Raw genomic sequence first — 21251 nt, 5'->3', positions numbered from 1 at the left:
AAAAGGCATCAGGTCAAGTTAGGCCCCCCTCTTTATCCTCAATCTTTTAAAAATATGTCTATGTACATAATTTGAGACTCTGACAATGATCACAAACAGCTGGAATTCTATCTCCCCACTCCATCCCAATTAAACATTAGGTAGAAATTCGCATTAGGTGTGACAGTAACTCTCAATTCAAGATAAAAATAAATCAGATTCTGCCACCATGTCATTTCCTAGTTTCTAAACAAAAATAAAACCTGAAACTGCTTTGTCTAAAATGTACACACAGTCAGTTACAAGTTTTCCTGCAGCCTTATGAAAAGCCAACATTACTGGTATCATTCACACATTTACAAAACAATCACAGCCACAAACAGCTCATAAAGAGTTGATTTCACTTGTGCCTGAACATATATTAGGTACGCTATACTTTATTAGTTGCTCCGCTCTAATCTCCCACCCCCAAAAAATTCTAAACTCCAAACCACAAACTTAGAAGTCTATCTACTGCTCCTAATTTCTAGCCAAGTTTTCCCTGAGCAAGGAGAAAAACACCTTATTTCTGAAAAGATTATTTTTTAAAAAATATCTTGCCCAGACAACTTCCCTCCCATCCCCCATTGCCAAACCATATGCAAAAACTACTTTTTTAAAACTTCAGCAAATTCCCTAACTGAATTTTTTGACAATAATCACTGACCTCTACAAAGAAGTAAAACAATCAAAAACAGCAACAAGTAAAAGGAAGAAAAAAGGAATTCACCTGAAGAATTTAGCCAAACAACTTGAGTTACATAAACAAAACCCTGCAACAGGGGGAAACGGTGGGGGGATGGGGAGAAGGGAGAGAAACAGGAGACAGGACTTTTAAACCGTGTTCCACACTACCACTCCCTAAGCCCCCACTTTCCCCCCTCCCCAAGGACTAGCTGTTCAGAACTCTGGGCTCCCCCCACCCTCTAAATTACCCTTCAAAAAACAAATTCTCCATTTGTCACAGGAACCTTCGCGAATTTCTCTAGCTGGTCCTTAAATAATCAGTCTGGACTTCAACCAAAACCACTGCCTGAAGGGCTCTTATCAGTTATGGCTTTCCCACTGCAGCCTCCAGAGTGCAGAAAGTTGGGGGGAGGGGGCAGAAAATAAAGGGTGTCACTTGGCGACATCAGGGCAAGTATTCCCCCAAGAAGCTGACCCTCACAGAGGAAGTTTTGCCCAAGTGGCCAGTCCAGGGACTATTTTGTCCAGGAGCTCCTCTTTCCCCGGCTGTCATACCCACAACATGGAGGGTGGCTTGCTGGAGGGCCCAAGGGTCTTCATCACATACAACTATGGGTGGGACAGGCTTTGTCAGTGGAAAGGAAAACAGTAGGGTTCTCCCGGGGACCAGAAAGCTTAACAGGAGGGACTGACTGAAAACACACAGAGCTCTTTCTTAGAAGAGGGGGCCCTGAGCAGGCGACTCTCTTCCTAATATAGAAAGGAATTAGCGATAAAAGAGGTCGCTTGAATGACCCCAGTTCAAGCAGCATTGTGGTTGGAGGAAATGGGGGCATCTCAAGGAAGGGAGAAAGGCTTCCCTCTCGGGAATTTCTGCCTTGAGTCCCTCAATCCAGAGCGAGCACACAGGAGAGAGAAACCCTGAAGATGGGCTCGGTGGTAGAGAGTGAGGCGACTGGTCCTGCAAAAAGAAATAAGGCCGTCTGGGAGTCCAAACGTCGCGAAGGAAAGTCACGGACTGTGGGGATACAGGAAGAGCGAGCAGCAACGCGTATTTCGGGGTGCTGCGGGAAAAAGGCGAGCTGAAAAGGCTCTCGGCCCCTGGGAGGTGCCAAGGAGCCGCCGTAGGCACTGGGGGAGGAGGGGAGTCTCGGACAGTGGCCTGGAGTGCCCCAGGGCCTTTGCAGTGGTTTCGGGGGTGCCCTGGGCATCCCCACACCGCCCCCCACACACATCCCGAATTCCCCTCCACGAAGGATACAGCTTGACCACGTCTGTGTCCATCCGCCTCTTGCCCGGACTGGGAGATGACATGGTGTCGCCGCCGCCTCCCCGCCGCCGCCTCTCTCCCTTCCTCGGCCCGTCTGTCACGGGCCCCGGGCCCCGGCTCTGAGGAGCCCGCGGCCGCGCCGGCTCCTCGGTGGAGGTGGCAACACCCCCGCGGTCCCGGCGGTCCCGTCAGCCGCCGCCGCCGCCCCCCGCACGGGGGAACACCGGGCACTGTCCGGCCGGGTGGGGGTGGGGACCCCGCGGCGCCCGGCTCGGGCAGCCCCTCTCTGGCTGTGGTTCCGCCGCGGCCCGGCCCCGGCGCTCCTCTGCGCCGCGCGACGCTCCCTCCTGCCTGCTCTGGCTCGCTCGCCTGTTTCCCACTCACCCTCTGACCGGCTCCTAGCAGCCTCCACTACAAGCGGACGACTCCTGCTCAGTCGGCCTCCCTACCCCAGCCTCGCTCTGGGCGCCGTGACGTCACAGTGGTGACGTCATCGGAGGGGCGGGCCTGGACGCCGAGATGGGTGGGGCGCCGCTGCGGCGTGGGCTTTCCCGGTGCATTCTGGGAGTTGTAGTTCCTCTTTCTCCGGCTGTCTCACACCCTCTGTCCCCTCCCCCAACTTCCCCACCTACCTCATCGCTCAACTGCCAGTGTCGTTATCATCATCCTAAACGATAATAGTAAATAATGGCAATATTATTAAATGCGTGGATTTTAGGTTAACGAACCTCCATACACACTCTGTTTAACAAGCTGTTAATTTCTTTGATTTGGAGGAGGCCAAGGTAGCAATTACTCAAATTGGCACCAAAATCTGGAAATTCCCACACCAGCAGGTTCCTTGCACTCCGCTCCCTCCTTGGCTGGAGAGAATTTGTTTCCAAGGATTGTAGACCACAGCAAGGCTTCTTCAGGCTTGAATACCAGGGTTCATCACAATCCACGTGTCTACGGGCACTATTTCAAAGATTAGAGTTTACACAGCAAGGTGGTAAGGTCAGAAATAATTTAGTACTACTATCCTTATTCTACAGAGCATGAGGCAACTTCGCAAAGTGTGTGAACCTCCTACACCAATCTTAAATACTTCATTCATTCAATAAATATTTATTAAGCACCTCCTATGTGCTAATCACCTTGCTGGACATGAGGATATAATGGTGAACTAAGAAAGACTAAATTCAGCCGGGAGCAGTGGCTCACGCCTGTAATCCCAGCACTTTGGGATGCCGAGGCAGGAGGATCACCTGAGAGCGGGAGTTCAAGACCAGCCTGGCCAACGTGGTGAAACCCCATTTCTACTAAAAATACAAAAATTAGCCGGGCGTGGTGGCGGGCGCCTGTAGTCCCAACTACTCGCAAGGCTGAGGCAGGAGAATCGCTTGAACCCAGGAGGCAGAGGTTACAGTGAGCCGAGATCGTGCCACTGCAGTCCAGCCTGGGCGACAGAGTGAGACTCTGTCTCCAAAAAAAAAAAAAGGAATAGGAAGACTAAATTTACACAGCCCCCCAGTATAGTCTGTGGGTCTATAGTGTCAGCATCACCTGGGAACTTGTTAGAAATGCCGCTAGAGCTTCACTTCAGATCTACTGAATGAGAATTTGCAGTTTTAACAAGGTCCCCAGGTGATTCTTATGCACAGTGAAGTTTGAAAGATGCTGCCCTATAAGGTCCTCCAAAAGAAGTGTTATGGAACCCAGGAGCCAACCAGGCAAAAGGGCCAGTGAAGAGTGTTCCAGGCATCGCCTATATTTATGTCAGATTTTCACTATCATTTCAAAAGTTTTATCTTTTCCCTCGTTCCCATGAATATACACTTGTACTTTGTCAGATCATGTGTTGTGAGTTGAGCCTCCCTTACATAACCTCCTATGCACACACACCTGGGGCAGCAGCAATGAGCTAAGATTGAACATCTTTTGCAGCTATCATTTCATGCCTCAAAAAACCTAGGCTTTTTTAAATTGTAAAACATACATAACATAAAATTTAACATTTTAACCATATTTAAAGGTATAATTCAATAGGATTAAATACATTCACAATGTCATGCAACCATCATACTACCCATTTCCAGAACATGTTCACCATGCCAAACATTAAGCAATAACTCCTTCCCCCCAGCCCTTGATAACCTCTTTATGTTCTGAAAAAGGTGGGCTATTTTAGTTGTTTCTGAAAGGAGTGCATTGTTCTTTCAAATTGTACATTGCTGCTGGTCCGGGTGCAGTGGTGTTTAAAACTAATTGATCACAACCAGTTACAGATTTCTTTGTTCCTTCTACACGCCCACTGCTTCACTTGACTAGCCTTAAAAAAAATAAAAATAAATTGCACGGCCGGTTGCGGTGGCTCACGCCTGTAATCCCAGCCCTTTGGGAGGCCGAGGCAGGGTGGATCACGAGGTCGGGAGTTTGAGACCAGCCTGGCCAGCATAGTGAAACACCATCTCTACTAAAAATACAAAAATTAGCCAGCTGTGGTGGCATGCGCCTGCAGTCTCAGCTACTTAGGAGGCTGAGGCGGGAGAATCACTTGAACTCGGGGGGTGGAGGCTGCAGTGAGCCAAGACCACACCATTGCACTCCAGCCTGGGTGACAGAGACTCCATCTCAAAATAAATAAATAAATTCATTGCACATAGAAAACCACACAGAGAAGGAGGACACGTCTGAACGAAGAGATTTCTTTTTCTTTTTTCAGACGAAGTCTCGCTCTTGTCCCCTAGGCTGGAGTGCAATGGCGTGGTCTCAACTCTCTGTAACCTCTACCTCCCAGGTTCAAGCAATTCTCCTGTCTCAGCCTCCCAAGTAGCTGGGATTACAGGCGTCCGCCACTACACCCAGCCAATTTTTGTATTTTAAGTAGAGACGGGGTTTCACCATGTTGGCCAGGCTGGTCTCGATCTCCTGACCTCGGGTGAGCCACCCTCGTTGGCATCCCAAAGTGCTAAGATTACAGGCGTGAGCCACCACACCCGGCCTGAACGAAGAGATTTCCTATAACCTCCTTTATTTGACCACTTTGTTCAAGGGAGATAAAGACAGAGCAGAGATTTGTCTTCCTGACTGTGTCTCCTCTTGGGCTCTCTGTTGGGCACTTCTGTTGCTGCTACCTTCTCTCCTAAAATGACTCCCCACTGTCTTTCATCTGATTAAGACAATGCTAAAACTGGTTCTCAAGCTTTGGTGTTCATCAGAGTCACCTGCGGAGCTTGTTAAGCTCACAACTGTCCAGGCCCCACCCCTGGGAATTCTGACTCAGAAGGTCTGGGGTGGGGCTTGGACATCCAAGTCATTAACAAGCTCCCCAGATGATTCTGATCAGGCCAAAGTTTGAGAACCACTGCCTTTAAGATTCCGGCAGGCATCACCACTTTGAAAATACATGTCTGACTATTCCAGGTGAGTTAACTGCTCCCATAATGTGCTATGCAAATAAGGGAAGGTCTGAGTGCCCCCCAAAGTTTCCCCCAACCTGAGAGCAACAGTGGTAAGCTTAGAGGACCCAAAGATGTTGTTTCTGGAACCCAGAGTGTGGAGTCCAGAAACAGGTTAGGTTATGACAGAACAGGTTAAGGAAGGGACACTTCGGAAACAAGGACATGGAGTAGAGCCTAGAAATTTTCCCTGGTGCTTTACTCTTCAACAATGCTTACTAGGCAAAAAATAATCTAAGAGGTGTTTAGAGAAATTAGTTGCAGATGATACTGAAGAAGGTGGGCTGCTCTACTTAAAAATGCAATGGAGATTTAGCCCTCTGAGCAGTCACTGAAAAAGAATCTGGCTGGGCATTGTGCTCATGCCTGTAATCCCAGCACTTTGGGAGGCCAAGATGGGAGGATTTCTTGTAAGCCAAGAGTTCGAGACCAGCCTAGGCAACATAGTAAGATCCCTACCTCTACCAAAAAAAAATTTTTTTAATAAAGGAATCATCCTAAAGATGGGTTTTTTTTTTTTAGGCCTGGTGCAGTGGTTCACACCTGTAATCCCAGTACTTTGGAAGGCCAAGGCAGGCGGATCATGAGGTCAGGAGATAGAGACCATCCTGCCTAACACGGTGAAACCCCATCTCTACTAAAAATACAAAACAAAAATTAGCTGGGCATGGTGGTAAGCGCCTGTAGTCCCAGCTACTCGGGAGGCTGAGGCAGGAGAATGGCGTGAACCCCGGAGGTGGAGCTTGCAGTGAGCTGAGATCGCCCCACTGCACTCTAGCCTGGGCGACAGAGCAAGACTCTGTCTCAAAAAAAAAAAAAAAAAAAAAAGAAGGGTTATTTTTGGCTGGACATGGTGGCTCATGCCTGTAATCTCAGCACTTTGGGAGGCCGAGGTGGGTAAATCAGCTGAGGTCAGGAGTTCGAGACCAGCCTGGCCGACATGGTGAAACCCTGTCTCTACTAAAAATACAAAAATTAGCTGGACATGGTGATGCACTCCTGTAATCCAGCTACTCTGGAGGCTGAGGGGGGAGAATCGCTTGAACCTGGGAGGTGCAGGTTGCAGATCAGCACTCCACCCTGGATGACACAGCAAGACTCTGTCTCAAAAAAAAAAAAAATGTGTCTTTGTTTTATTTATTTATTTTTGAGACAGAGTCTCACTCTGTCACTCAGGCTGGAGTGCAGTGGCACGATCTCGGCTCACTGCAACCTTCACCTCCTGGGTTCAAGTGATTCTCCTGCCTCAGCCTCCCTAGTAGCTGGGACTACAGGCACACGCCACCACGCCTGGCTAATTTTTGTATTTTTAGTAGAAATGGGGTTTCACCATGTTGACCTGGCTGATCTCGATCTCCTCACCCCAAATAATCCTCCTGCCTCAGCCTCTCAAAGTGCTGGGATTACAGGCATAAGCCACTATGCCCAGCCAAGTTATTGTGTCTTTAGTAAGTATCTAGGTCTACGGGTTACTTAAGACAAACCAGCCCCTTCCCAGCTTTTAAATCTCAGTTAATTTCACGTATCCTCCTTGAGCCTCAGTTTTCTCATCTGTAAAATGTAGCTCACAATGTCTTACCCACTCAAATGTGTTGATGCAGTAAATGGAAAAGATGAATGTAAAAACCCCTTGTAAACTATAAATGGCTTTCATAAAGGTAATGTGAAGTGTTGATTACAAGGTATAATGTGATGGTGGTATTACCATATAATTATTAATATCAATCCTCCATTTGCCCCATTTTTTACTCATGTAAATCATTTAAGGAGTAGCCACTCTTGGATTTTTTTGGTCTCAAGATCTGTCTGTTCATTTTGGGGGGGGGATTTTTTTTTCTTTTTTCTTTTTTTGAGATGAAGGTTCGCTGTTGTCGCCCAGGCTGGAGTGCAATGGCATGATCTCCACTCACTGCAATCTCCGCCTCCTGGATTCAAGCGATTCTCCAGCCTCAGCCTCCCAAGTAGCTGGGATTAGAGGTGCGCCACCACCACGCCTGGCTAATTTTTGTATTTTTAGTAGAGACAGGGTTTCACCATGTTGGCCAGGCTGCTCTCAAACTCCTGACATCAGGTGATCTGCCTGCCTCAGTCTCCCAAAGTGCTGGGATTACAGGCGTGAGCCACCGCACCCGGCCTCTCTCTTCTTTTTTTTTTTCTTTTGAGACAAGGTCTCGCTCTGTTGCCCGGGCTGGAATGCAGTAGTGCAATCATAGCTCGCTGCAGCCTCAACCTCCCAGACTCAAGTGATCCTCCTGTTCCAGCCTCTACACATAGCTGGTACTACACGTGCTATGCCACCACACCTGGCTGCTATTTTATTTTTAATTTTTTGTAGAGACAGAGTCTCACTGTGTTGCCCAGACTGCTCTTAAATTCCTGGGCTTAAGCAAGTGATCCTCCCACCTCTGCCTCCCAAAATGTTGGGATTATTGGCATGAGCCACTGTGCTGGCCTTTTTTCCTGTTTTTGAAGATGCCGTGGCATTGATTCCCTCTCTTTGCAGTGAAGGTATGTTCACATTTTTATGAGACACCTTTTCTCTCTGGGCGTTTTGCCATTTGTTCCTTCATAAACCCACCTCTCCTCTTCTGACCTCCTCATCCCTCCACTTTAATCCTTCCTTTTCCTTTCCAGAGCTGAGGCCACCCTTGACCAGGTAGGTTCAAAAAGCAGTCCCAAAGCAGAGCCAAATGACAGCCCTGGTTTCACTTATTTTGGCTTGTGAAACTGGAGCCCTCCTTGAGCAGAGGTGAGTTTGCTAAGCTCACCAATGTTTTCTGCCTTTCAGAATGTCTGTCGTTTCCTCTAAGACAACACTGCGGCTGGGAGTGTCTGTTTATATGTGGTGCACACACAGCCACCCTGCGCTGGAATGAGCGACGGTCTTCCTTATCAGGTACAGCCAGGGGGTGCCTGTGAGGAACAGCTGTCCGACCCTGGCTGACTCACCAGTGTTGCAATCTGGGAAATGTATTCAGGGCCTGTTTATCTCTGCCCAGGGCAGGGCCAAGCTTGAGCCACGAAGCCTCCGATCTCAGGAGCAGCTTCTCCAGGGCAAGAAAACAAGTTTGGAGAGAATCTAATGCTTTCAGCAAGACACTCAGACGGAGTAAGATGAAACCGGTTATTGGGTGGAATGAGTAGCAGAGCCCAGGCCAGAAGCTGCTCTGTCTCTGAAGTTACCTGTTAACTCCAACAGCTCTGGAACCAAAGTGAATTGATCCCTGTCCCCACCAAGTGTGAAAATCCCTGTAGAAAGCCCCCCAGTTCCATTTCGCTGCTTCTCAGTGGGAAAGTCGTTCATTTTGAGCTACGGCATTCTCGGCGTTTGGGATCACAGGTCCAGGCCCTTCTAGAAGGTAATCGTGTCAGTAGTTTCTTTGCTGCTGTGGAAGTAAAAGCTTAAAACCCATTTCAAGTTATCTGCATGTAACTTTGTAACAGTTTGTCCCCAGAGAAGCAGTCAGAGTTCAGGAGCATGCAGCGTGATTCAGTTAGCCCACGGAACTTAGAGACAGAAGACTCCTTCCAGCCTAGGATTTACCTGTGATTGATATATAACTTGGGCAAGTAACTGAACCTTTATGCCTCAGTTTCCTCATCTATAAAACAGGATGATAGCAACTGTACTTCCTTTGCCTAGGTCAAATAGGATCAAATAGGAGATGATGCAACCTCTGATGAGCTAGTCATCTATAAAGTATTATCCGGTCCCCTGTACACACACACACACACACTCCCCAATGCCAAGCTTCAAGGAGGAAGCAAGGCTGAAAATTATTCACACCTACATTGAAAGCTCTCATTTGGGCCAGCTCCTCTGTTCAGAGCCTGCATGTTGTCAGTTGCAGCCTCCTGTCTTTCCTTCACTGCTTTCTCGTCTCACTGATCTGGAAATGCTGGAAGCCCCAGACTCAGTTCTCAGGTCTCTATCTACTCTTCTTTATCTACAGGTAATACTCTAAGTGACTTTACCCAACCTCAAAGCTTTAAATGCCATCTATACTTTGACTCCCTAATGTATATTCCTGACATGGGCCCTTGCCCCATGTTATTGTTTGAATGTCGCCTCTAAAACTCATGTTGAAATTTGCCAACATGATGATATTTAGAGGTGGAACATTGGCTGGGTGCAGTGGCTCATGCGTGTAATCCCAGTGCTTTGAGAGGCCAAGCAGAAGGATCGTTTGAGTCCAGACTGGGCAACATAGTGAGACTCTTGTCTCTATAAAAATGTTTTAAAAATTTGCCAGGCATGGTGGTGCATGCCAGTAGTCTCAGCTATTCGGTAGGCTGAGGTGGGAGGATCACTTGAGCCCAGGAATTGGAGGCTGCAGCGAGCTATGATCGAGCGAGTCACTGCACTCTAGCCTGGGTGACAGACACCCAGAATCTTAAAGGTTTCACCTCTTTTGTTCTTTTTTTTTTTTTTTGAGAGGGAGTTTAGCTCTTGTTGCCCAAGCTGGAGTGCAATGGCACCATCTCGGCTCACTGCAACCTCCAACTCCCAGGTTAAAGTGATTCACCTGCCTCAGCCTCCCGAGTAGCTAGGATTACAGACATTCGCCACCACATTTGGCTAATTTTTTGTGTGTATTTTTAGTAGAGACGAGGTTTCACCATGTTGGCCAGGCTGGTCTGAAACTCCTGACCTCAGGTGATGCACCCACCTCGGCCTCCCAAAGTGCTGGGATTGCAGGCGTGAACCACCGTGCCTGGCTTCTCTTTCATTATTTGTTTATTTATTTATTTATTTTTGAGACAGAATTTCACTTTTGTTGCCCAGGCTGGAGTGCAATGGCGCGATCTCGGCTCACCGCAACCTCTGCTTCCCGGGTTCAAGCGATTCTCCTGCCTCAGCCTCCCAAGTAGCTGGTATTACAGCAATGTGCCACCACACCCGGCTAATTTTGTATTTTTAGTAGAGATGGGTTTTTCCCATGTTGGTCAGGCTGATCTTGAACTCCCGACCTCAGGGGATCCACCTGCCCCAGCCTCCCAAACTGCTGGGATTACAGGCGTGAGCCACCACACCCGGTGACTATTTATTTATTTTTTGAGACGGAGTTTTGCTTTTATTGCCCAGGCTGGAATGCAGTGACACGATCTCAATCTCAGCTCACAGAAACCTCTGCCTCCTGGGTTCAAGCAGTTCTCCTGCCTCAGCCTCACGAATAGCTGAGATTACAGGCATGTGCCACCACGCCCAGCTAATTTTGTATTTTTAGTAGAGGCAGGGTTTCTCCATGTTGGTCAGACTGGTCTCAAACTCCCCACCTGAGGTGATCCACCTGCCTCAGCCTCCCAGAGTGCTGGGATTACAGATGTGAGCCACTGCACCCAGCTCTCTTTTCTTTTTTAAGAGGTGATTAGGTTGTGAGTGCTCTGTGTTCTTCTGTTATAGCAACAGAAAAAAGACTAAGACACCCCTGAACTCAGAGGCATATACATAGCTGCCTGTGCGACATCTCATGTCCAAAAATAAATTTCTGATACCACCTCCTCACCTCTTCCTCACATACTTTTCCCCATCTCAGTCAATGACAACTATCAAGTTGAAATATATGAAATTACCTTTTAAGGTTAAGAACTATCAAATATTGGTAATTTCATTTGGTTCAACCTAATACATTCTTCTAGCTGCTCAGGCCAAGGACCTTGAATTATAGTCCCCGACCCTTTTCATTCTCTAGCCCCTTCATCCAATTATCAGGAAATCCTGTTGGCCCTACCATCAAAATATATCCAGAATCTTTTCCTCGCCTTCTCTATCAAGCCATCATCTCTTACATGGATTGCTATAATCACTTCCCAGTTGGCCTCACTTCATCAACCCCTGTATTCAACTCAGAAGCCAGTGAGCCTGACTATAAAGCAAATCTTGTCTCCCTACTGTTCAAAACCCTCCAAGCGCTTCCCAGTTCACATCATGTAAAAGCCAAAGCCATCACAGGATTCAAGGCCCTACAGGAGGGTCCTGTCCAATTCTGTACAGTTCTGTCACTCTCCGATTCTCTCACTCACTCCTTTCTACCCACACTGGTCTTTTTCTTTTTCTCTTTCTCTTTTTTCACATGTATATATATTTATTTATTTTATTATTATTATTATTATTATTTTTGAGATGGAGTCTCGCTCTGTCGCCCAGACTGGAGTGCAGTGGTGCAGTCTCGGCTCACTGCGAGTTCCGCCTCCTGGGTTCATGCCATTCTCCTGCCTCAGCCTCCTAAGTAGCTGGGACTACAGGCGCCCACCACCACGCCTGGCTAGTTTTTTTGTATTTTTTAGTGGAGACGGGGTTTCACTGTGTTAGCCAGGATAGTCTTGATCTCCTGACCTCGTGATCCACCCACCTTGGCCTCCCAAAGTGCCGGGATTACAGGCGTGAGCCACCGTGCCCGGCCTTCACATGTATATGTATTTTAAGACTAGTCAGGTGAAGCAGTGGGGGTGGAGAAGCAACAGAGAAATCTGTAATCAATAGTGGTAAACACTGCACTGGGTTTCTTGCTGTTCCTCAGATACATCAAGCATGCCCCGGCCTCAGAGCCTTTGCACTTTGCTACTTTCTCAGCCTAAAATATTCTTCCCGGCCGGGCGCGGTGGCTCACGCCTGTAATCCCAGCACTTTGGGAGGCCGAGGCGGGCGGATCACAAGGTCAGGAGATCGAGACCACGGTGAAACCCCGTCTCTACTAAAAATACAAAAAATTAGCCGGGCGCGGTTGTGGGCGCCTGTAGTCCCAGCTACTCGGGAGGCTGAGGCAGGAGAATGGCGTGAACCCGGGAGGCGGAGCTTGCAGTGAGCCGAGATTGCGCCACTGCACTCCAGCCTGGGCAACAGAGCGAGACTCCGTCTCAAAAAAAAAAAAAAAATATTCTTCCCCCAGATAAGCATATGGCCTACTCCCTAATGTCCTTTGGGTCTTTGCTGAAATGTCACCTTCTCAGTAGAGCCTTCCCTGAGCACCTTAGTTTTTAATTATTTAGAGATAGAGCCTTGCTCTGTCGTCCAGGCTGGAGTGCTGTGGTGTGATTATGCCTCAGCCAGTCTCAACCTCCCAGGCTCAAGTGATCCTCCCACCTCAGGCCCCCAAGTAGCTGGGACTACAGGTGTGTGCCACCATACCTGGCTGACTTTTTAAAAAATTTTTTGGTAGACATAGGGTCTCGCTATATTGTCCAGGCTGGTCTTGAACTCCTTGGCTCAGGTGATCCTCCTACCTCAGACTCCCAAAGTGCTGGAATTAGAGACATGAGCCGCTGCACCCAACTTATTTATTTACTTATTTTTGAGACAGAGTCTCACATTGTCAACTAGGATGGAGTGCAGTGGCACAGTCTTGACTCACTGCAACCTCAGTCTCCCAGGTTCAAGTGATTCTCATGTCTCACCCTTCTGAATAGCTGGGATTACAGGCACCTGCCACCATGGCTGGCTAATGTTTGTATTTTCAGTAGAGACGGGGTTTTACCATGTTGGCCAGGCTGGTCTATGAACTCCTGACCTCAGGTGATCCATTCGCCTCGGTCTCCCAAAGTGCTGGGATTACAGGCGTGAGCCACTGCGACCAGCCTATTTACTTATTAATTTTTTTTTTTTTTTTTGAGACGGAGTCTCGCTCTGTCGCCCAGGCTGGAGTGTAGTGACGTGACTGCCGCTCACTGCAACCCCTGCCTCCTGGGTTCAAGTGATTCTTCTGCCTTAGCCTCCGGAGTAGCTGGGACTACAGGCTCATGCCACCACACCCGGCTAATTTTTGTAGTTTTTAGTAGAGGCGGGGTTTCACCATGTTGGCCAGGCTGGTATTGAACTCCTGACCTCAGGCGATCCGCCCACCTTAGCCTCCCAAAGTGCTAGGATTACAGGCGTGAGCCACCGCGCCCGGCCATTTATTTATTTTTTAGAGACAGGTTCTCACTATTTTGCCCAGGCTGGCCTCAGATTTCTGAGCTCAAGCAATCCTCCCATCTCACCCTCCTGAGTATCTGGAATAATAGGCACAAACCACTGCGCCCAGTTTAAATTGCAGTACCAACTCTATCCCGGTACATCCTCTTCCTTTTTCTTTTGTTTTTCCTTACTACCATCTCATATACTGTATTTTACTCAAATAATGTATTTAATTCAGGATGTAAGCTGCATGAAGAGAGGGACCTTTGTCTAATTCACTGTTATATATCCAATGTCTAGAGTAGTATGTGGTACATAGTAAGTGTTCAAATAGTGAATGAATGAAATGAAGAAGGAAGACCAGCTGAAAAGGTAACACAAAATTAACAGCTGAAAGCAGCTCCTTGGAAGCTCACAAAGTTAATTCTTCCTAACGGTCTGTATAGAGTGGCAGGAAACCTCACATCCTGAGCACCTACTCTGAACCAGGAACTGTAGCAAGGTGCATTACTTACAACCAAACAACCTGGCAGGACAGGTGTTATTCTGCTTGTTGCACAGCTGAAGAACCTTCGGTTCAAAGAAGTCATGTAAGCTGCCCAAGGTCACAGAGTCAGTAATGGAAGCATCAGGATTCAAATCCAAGTCCCCAATGTCAAAGCACATGCCACTTGCAATCTGCCGTGCCACCTTGTTAATTCAGTCAGTGAAATTTGTAGGTGTTGGGAAACTTAATTTTACCTCCTTCGTGACCAGAAGTCGACTAGGCCACTCCTTTTTTTTTTTTTTTAACTTTCATTTTAGTTGCAGAGATACAGGTGCAGGTTTGTTATATAGGCAAACTGCATGTCACAGGGGGTGTAGTATACAGATAATTTCATTGCCCAGGATCTAGGCCATTCTAAACCACATTAATGTTCCTCTGAAAAGAAATGGTCTGTTCTCCAGAGTTCCCCCTCTCAGCAAATGACACCATCATTCAATCAGCTGCCCAGACTAAGCCCTTGGAGTCTCCCTTGACTGTTTTTTTTGTTTTGTTTTGTTTTTTTTAAAGAGTCTTGCTCTGTCACCCAGGCTGGAGTGCAGTGGCGTGATCTTGGCTCACTGCAACCTCTGCCCCCCACCCCGGGCTCAAGCAATTCTCCTGCCTCAGCCTCCCGAGTAGCTGGGATTACAGGCGCCTGCCACTGTGCCTGGCTAATTTTTGTATTTTTAGTAGAGACAGGGTTTCACCATGTTAGCCAGGCTGGTCTTGAATTCCTGACCTCATGATTCACCTGCCTCGGCTTCCCAAAGTGCTGGGATTACAGGTGTGAGCCACCGCACCCGGCCTACTGTTTTATTCTTTATCATCCCCATACCCAGTCTATCAGCAAATTCCACAAGACCCCCCCACCCCAAACATATTTGCCAAACCTGAGCCCTTCTCCCTGTGTCCCATACCTAAAGTGAGACACCATCCTCTGTGCGATCCATTCTAACTGGCCTCTCTGCTCCCGCTGTTTGCCCATAGTGACTTCTCCCCTCACCCTACAGTCTGTTCCTCACCCAGCAGCCACCGGGACGTTTCTTTTTCTTTTCTTTTCTTTTTTTTTTTTTTTTCTTTGAGACAGAGTTTCACTGTTGTCGTCCAGGCTGGAGTGCAGTGGTGCAATCTCAGCTCACTGAAACCTCTGCCTCCCAGGTTCAAGCAATTCTCCTGCCTCAGCCTCCCGACAGCTGGGATTACAGATGCCTGGTACCATGCCCATCTAATTTTTATTTTTTTGGTAGAGACAGGGTTTCACCATGTTGGCCAGGTTGGTCTTGAGCTCCTGACCTCAGGTAATCCACCTGCCTTGGCCTCCCGAAGTGCTGGGATTATAGGCGTGAGCCACCACACCCAGCCTCTTTATCTATCTATCTCTATCTATCTATCTATTTATCTATTTATTTTTGAGACAGAGTTTTGCTCTTGTTGCCCTGGCTGCCAGGCTGGAGTGCAATGGCGCAATCTTGGCTCACTGCAACCTCTGTGCCCTGGGTTCAAGCGATTCTCCTGCCTCGGCCTCCGGAGTAGCTGGGATTACAGGCGTGTGCCACCATGCCCGGCTAATTTTGTGTTTTTAGTAGAGACAGGGTTTCTCCATGTTGGTCAGGCTGGTCTCGAACTCCAGACCTCAGGTGATCTGCTGGCCTCAGCCTCCCAAAGTGCTGAAATTACAAACATGAGCCACCGCGCCTGGCCTAAGATGTTTTAAGTTTGAATATATATTTATTTAAAACACAAGTAAATTTCAGTATTTATATGTATCTATGTGTATGTATATGTGTATACATGTATGTACACACATGGTAATAATATATATGGTTCTGCTATTGGCTATTTCTTTTTATTAAGGTATAATTGACAAGTAAAAATTGTGTGTGTGTTGTTTTTTTTTTTTGAGACGGGGTCTTGCTCTGTCAGCCTCCCGCCTCAGCCTCCCAAAGTGTTGAGATTACAGGTGTGAGCCACCGCGCCAGGCCAAAATTGTGTATTGTATGGTATAATATTATAACATAATATTTGGATATGTGTATACATGATGAAACGGTTAAATCTAGCTACTTAACATACTCATCACCTCACATGTTCATCATTTTTTGTTATGAGACAGAGATGTTTAAACTCTGTCTCTACCAAAAATACAAATATTAGCCAGGCATGGTGGTGGGCGCCTATAATCCCAGCACTTTGGGAGGCTGAGGCAGGTGGATCACTTGAGGTCAGGAGTTCGAGACCAGCCTGGCCAACAAGGTGAAACCCTGTCTCTGCTAAAAATACAAAAATTAGCCGGGCATGGTGGTGGCGCCTGTGATCCTAGCTACTCAGGAGTCTGAGGCAGGAGAGTCGCTTAAACCTGGGAGGCAAACATTACAGTGAGCTGAGATCATGGCACTGCACTAAGGCATGGGTGACAGAGCGAGACTCTGTCTCCAAAAAAAAAAAAAAAGAAAAGGTTAAGTATGGCCTGACATGGTAGCTCATGCCTGTAGTCCCAGGACTTTGGGAAGCCGAGGTAAAAGCATGACTTGAGCCCAGGAGTTCAAGAGCAGCCTGGGCAACAAGGAGACCCCATTTCTACAAAAAGAATCTTTAAATTAGCTGAACATGGTAGCATGTGCCTGTGGTGCCAGCTACTCAGGAGGCTGAGGTGGGAGGATCGCTTGAGCATGGCGGGTTGAGGCTTCAGTGAGCTATGTTCACGCCACTATATTCTAGCCTGGGTGACAGAGTGAGACCCTGTCTCAAAAAAAAAGAAAAAGTTAAGTCTGGCAAAACTTAACCAAATTTGTTTTGTTTTGTTTTGTTTCGTGTGATCGCAGCTCACTTCAACTTCTGCTTCCTGGATTCAAGCGTTTCTCCTGCCTCAGCCTCCTTAGTAGCTGGGATTACAGGCGTGTGCCGCCACACCTGCCTAATTTTTGTGTTTTTGGTAGAGACGGGGTTTCACCATGTTGGCCAGGCTGGTCTTGAACTCCTGGCCTCTGGTGATCTGCCCACCTCGGCCTCCCAGAGTGCTGGGATTACAGGAGTGAGCCACCGCACCCTGCCTCCAAAGTTTTCTTATTCCCAACAATGCAAGTCAGGACTCCTCTGCTAATTTTGCTGGAGGAGAAGGGAGGTTGCATTAGGGGAAAGTGAGATGTATAAATTTGCTTAGTTGACTAAAGGAAAAGAAAGCTAAAGTGGGAAAGCAGGACTCTGATTTCTTTCCCTCCCTCAGTTTCTCTCATTCTTACTTTCTCCTGCTGTTTCTAAAGCCTCTTTGGTTTCTCCAGGGTGCTCTGGTTGCTTGGCTTGTAAATGCCTTTGGCCTTCCTCCAGAGGTCACACGGCAAAAGATCCATCGTGCCTTCAGCTGACAGCTCTGTATCGTCAAGCAGGGGAAGGGGTGAAGGATAATTTTTACCAAACTGTAAGATGTTTGGCTTGATTCCTATCACATTCTGTTTGGCTAAAAATGAAGCTGTTCTAGGCCAGGCACGGTGGCTCATGCGTATAATCCCAGCACTTTGTGAGGCCAAGGCGAGTGGATCATGAGGTCAGGAGTTCGAGACCAGCCTGACCAACATGGTGAAACCCTGTCTCTACTAAAAATGCAAAAATTAGCTGGGTGTGGTGGTGTGTGCCTGTAGTCCCAGCTACTTGGGAGGCTGAGGCAGGAGAATCGCTTGAACTCGGGAGGCAGAGGTTGCAGTGAACCGAGATCACGCCATTGCACTCCAGCGTGGCAACAGGGTGAGAAAAAAAAAAAGATACTGTTCCAGGCCGGGCACATTGGCTCATGCCTGTAATCCCAGCACTTTGGGAGGCCGAGGCAGGTGGATCACCTGAGGTCAGGAGTTTGAGACCAGCCTGACCAACATGGAGAAACCCCGTCTCTATGAAAAATACAAAATTAGCAATTAGCTGGGTGTGGTGGTGCGTGCCTGTAATCCCAGCTATCAGGAGGCTGAGGCAGGAGAATCGCTTGAACCTGGGAGGCAGAGGTTGCAGTGAGCCGAGATTGCACCATTGCACTCCAGCCTGGGCAATAAGAGTGAAACTCTGTCTCAAAAAAAAATAATAATAATAAATGAAGCTGTTCCAATACCATATTTTTGGTTACCTGGACAGTGGTTGGGCCAGTGATCTAGGCCTTCTGCATAGTTTCAAGCCCAGCACAAACTTGGAAGGTCTCTAGGCCTTGCAGACACTTGCTTCGTTTTTTTTGTTGTTGTTGTTGTTTTTCTTTTTTTTCTTTTAAGACGAGGTCTCGCTCTGTCGCCCAGGCTGGAGTGTAATGGTGCGATCTTGGCTCACTGCAACCTCTGCCTCCTGGGTTCAAGTCATTCTCCTGCCTCAGCCTCCCAAGTAGCTGGGACTACAGGCATGCACCACCACACCCAGCTAATTTTTGTGTTTTTAGTAGAGATGGGTTTTACCATGTTGGCCAGGCTGGTCGCAAACTCCCAACCTCAAGTGATCCGTCCGCCTCGTCCTCCCAAAGTGCTGGGATTACAGGTGTGAGCCACCACACCAGGACAAGATAGTTGCATCATTTTGTCATGAGGAGAGAGCACAAGAAATCTTTCAATTCACATGCTTTTTAAATGAATACCAGTGCTTACAGAAGTTGCAGTCACAATACATCTGGCTGCTCAGAACATCAAATTTAGAATCCAAACAGTTTTTCCCTAAGTCAATGTTCTGGACCCAGTTTATATACCTCCTTAGATTTGCTAAGCCCCACTCCTTCCCAGGCCTTGGTCCTGCCTGGGTCTCTCAGTCTTGCTGTGCTTCCGGTGTAGCGGGAGCAGTGCCGGCTGCATCCTTCTGTGGCCCTCCAGGCACAGCTGTCACTGCCATGGCTTCTTTCCTCACACAGCCACTGCCTCAACCTCCCCTAGGAGTGAGGGCCAAGGTGCAGCAGCTCCAGCACCGAACTGGAGTCCAGGACCTTCTGGCTCCCCAGTAGTTGCTGAGAGGGGCCCAGTAACACAACCCGCATATGAAGGGGAGTTAACACCATGGGGTGGACTTTGACCGAAAAGAGAGAGGACGCTGCAAGGAGCCCGCAGGTGCTCATTCTGCTGCTGCTTTGTCCGCATGTGATTCTTCTAACACTTGGAGGCCCCCAAATGAATGAAAACACAACGACCTGTCATCTATAATGAGAACACGTTCCTTCCTTCCTCCGCTGCCTAGCTTCCTCTCTTCCTCACTCTTGCTGCCCTGGGCTTGCAGCCCTCCCCAGTGAAACATTAACCTTCGGGCTTTGCCTCCAACTCTGTTTTCTAGGAAGCCACGTCAGGACAGGCAAACTATGCATTTACTTGAGGGCAGGAGCTTTACAAACCCTCCTGCTTTTCTACCTTGCACCCTTGAGTAGAAACTTCTCTCCTCTCTGGGAGGGAATGGTACTAGAAAAATAACTCTATCCCTTCTTCCAACCTCCAGTACTCCCAGGGGTGAGCACCAGCCCTTGGCAGGAAGAAAGGGGGTGACTGTCCTGCATGTAGCCAGTAGTGTTGTCTAAGACTGGGGTTGGGGGAGAGTAAGTTGAATTCTGTGAGGAAAAGATAGGAAGCCCATTCTGATGTGGACACAAACCAAATTTTTTTTTTTTTTTGAGACAGAGTTTCACTCTTGTCACACAGGCTGGAGTGCAGCGATGCGATCTCGGCTCACTGCAACCTCTGCCTCCCGGGTTCAAGTCATTCTCCTGCCTCAGCCTCCCGATAGCTGCGATTACAGGCACCCACCACCACGCCCGGCTAATTTTTGTATTTTTAGTAGAGACGGGGTTTCTCCATGTTGGTCAGGCTGGTCTCGAACTCCTGACCTTAGGTGATCTGCCCGCCTCGGCCTCTCAAAGTGCTGGGATTACAGATGTGAGCCACCGAGCTCGGCCATTACCTGTATCTTCTTGCCTCAGGAACGTCTGTGCAGACACTGCCTTTCCTAAAGTCAGTGTTTGACTTTCTGGTCCCCTGAGGCTATTTTCCTTCTCTCCCCACCCCCACCCCTAAACAGATATTCCTTGTTTTCTTGCAGAAGGCCCCACCCAGGCCTCACCTTCCCCTCCTCCCCTCCATGGTGGCCTTTAGTGCTTGTGTGATTCACACGCGTGCGTGTGCCTTTGTTTGCGGCTCTGTTCACCTCTCTGATGCCTGAAGTTTGAACTCCTGAAAAGGAAACTTTCTGGTATTCACTGGCATTGAATAAAGACAGGAAATAAGTGTCTCAGCACAGAAGAATTTCAGTGTATGCTACATTATCTAAGCTACCTCCTTGCCTGGGATTTTTAACCAGTGCACAAAGAAGGGGTAAACCGCCCACATTCTTTATCTGAGAGCTTCCGAAACACTCAGGGTATCAGAACCACTGGCCTGGCCTCTTGGTTACTCACAAGGCTGGTCCCGGCCACCAGCAATGACCAGTTAGCTTCCCTGCTTCCATCCAGCCAAGACCTAGCCAGGACTTGTCTGTCATGCCTGGTATTTTCTCTTGTTAAACTCCTGACTTCTGGGTTATCCTCAATTCTTTTTTTTTTTTTTTTTTTTTTTTTTGAAATGGAGTTTCACTCTGCCATCCAGGCTGGAGTGCAGTAGCATGATCTTGGCTCACTGCAAGCTCCACCTCCCGGATTCACGCCATGCTGGGCATGGTGGCGGGTGCCTGTAATCCCACCTACTCGGGAGGCTGAGGCAGGAGAATGACTTGAACCTGGGAGGCAGAGGTTGCAGTGAGCTGAGATCGCACCACTGCACTCCAGCCTGTGTGACAAGAGCGAAACTCCGTCTCAAAAAAAAAAAAATTTGTTTGGTGTCTTCATCAAAATGGGCTTCCTGTCTTTTCCTCACACACACACAAAAAAGCTAATTTTTGTATTTTTAGTAGAGATGGAGTTTCACCGTATTAGCCAGGATGGTCTCTATCTCCTGACCTCGTGATCCTCCCACCTCGACCTCCCAAAGTGCTGGGATTACAGGCGTGAGCCACCATGCCTGGCCAGGGTTACCCTCAATTCTCAAATCTCTCTCCCCAACCCTGAAGGGGAGAAGAAGGGGTCCAGTAGCTTTGGGAAATGCTTGTCTTTAGGGCAGGGAAGGTGTAAGAGAGTCCCTGGAGTCCTCTCTGCAGTGAGTTCCCTGTCTCGGTTTCCCTCCCCAACTGGCAACTGGGCTCAGAGCTGCTGGCTTCCTCCAGAAGCCAATGGAATGGAAGGCCCTCTGCCCGGACACTGCAGAGTATGAAGTTCACCTGCATGCGGGCCACTCCCTCGGAGGGCAGCCAAGGCTAGGGAGGTTTGGGAGGAAACTCTCAGAGAGGTGCCTGGATGCTTCTCCACACTTACAAATCCAACTGCTCACCCCTACCTTACAAGCCATTAGTTCCTCAAAAGGAAACAAAGAGTAAGACGGGCAGGAAAAC

At 48.2% G+C, this 21251-nt stretch overlaps 1 protein-coding gene and 1 long non-coding RNA gene across 4 annotated transcripts in view; one reads left to right on the top strand and one right to left on the bottom strand.

The window, feature by feature from the left end:
• UBE2H (ubiquitin conjugating enzyme E2 H) overlaps positions 1-2433 on the bottom strand; it is a 118034-nt gene extending 115601 nt beyond the window's left edge. For 2 of the 3 annotated variants that reach the window (XM_003896588.4, XM_009203856.3), the window contains exon 1: positions 1967-2433. In XM_003896588.4, the coding sequence (XP_003896637.1) occupies positions 1967-2019 (53 nt within the window). In that variant the 5' untranslated portion in view covers positions 2020-2433. The remainder of the gene's footprint in view (positions 1-1966) is intronic. The other variant, XM_009203857.2, reaches the window with a different exon arrangement.
• A 150-nt stretch (positions 2434-2583) lies between these two features.
• LOC103883240 lies at positions 2584-8827 on the top strand. Its single transcript, XR_645406.2, has 3 exons — positions 2584-2971; positions 8204-8311; positions 8415-8827. It is a non-coding gene; the product is annotated as an uncharacterized LOC103883240 (long non-coding RNA).
• Positions 8828-21251: the final 12424 nt, after the last annotated feature.

Source organism: Papio anubis, chromosome 4 (assembly GCF_008728515.1).
Source record: "Papio anubis isolate 15944 chromosome 4, Panubis1.0, whole genome shotgun sequence".
NCBI classification, from domain to species: domain Eukaryota; kingdom Metazoa; phylum Chordata; class Mammalia; order Primates; family Cercopithecidae; genus Papio; species Papio anubis.
The sequence above is the reverse complement of the archived record's forward strand: the minus strand, read 5'-3'. Positions and strand labels throughout refer to the sequence as shown.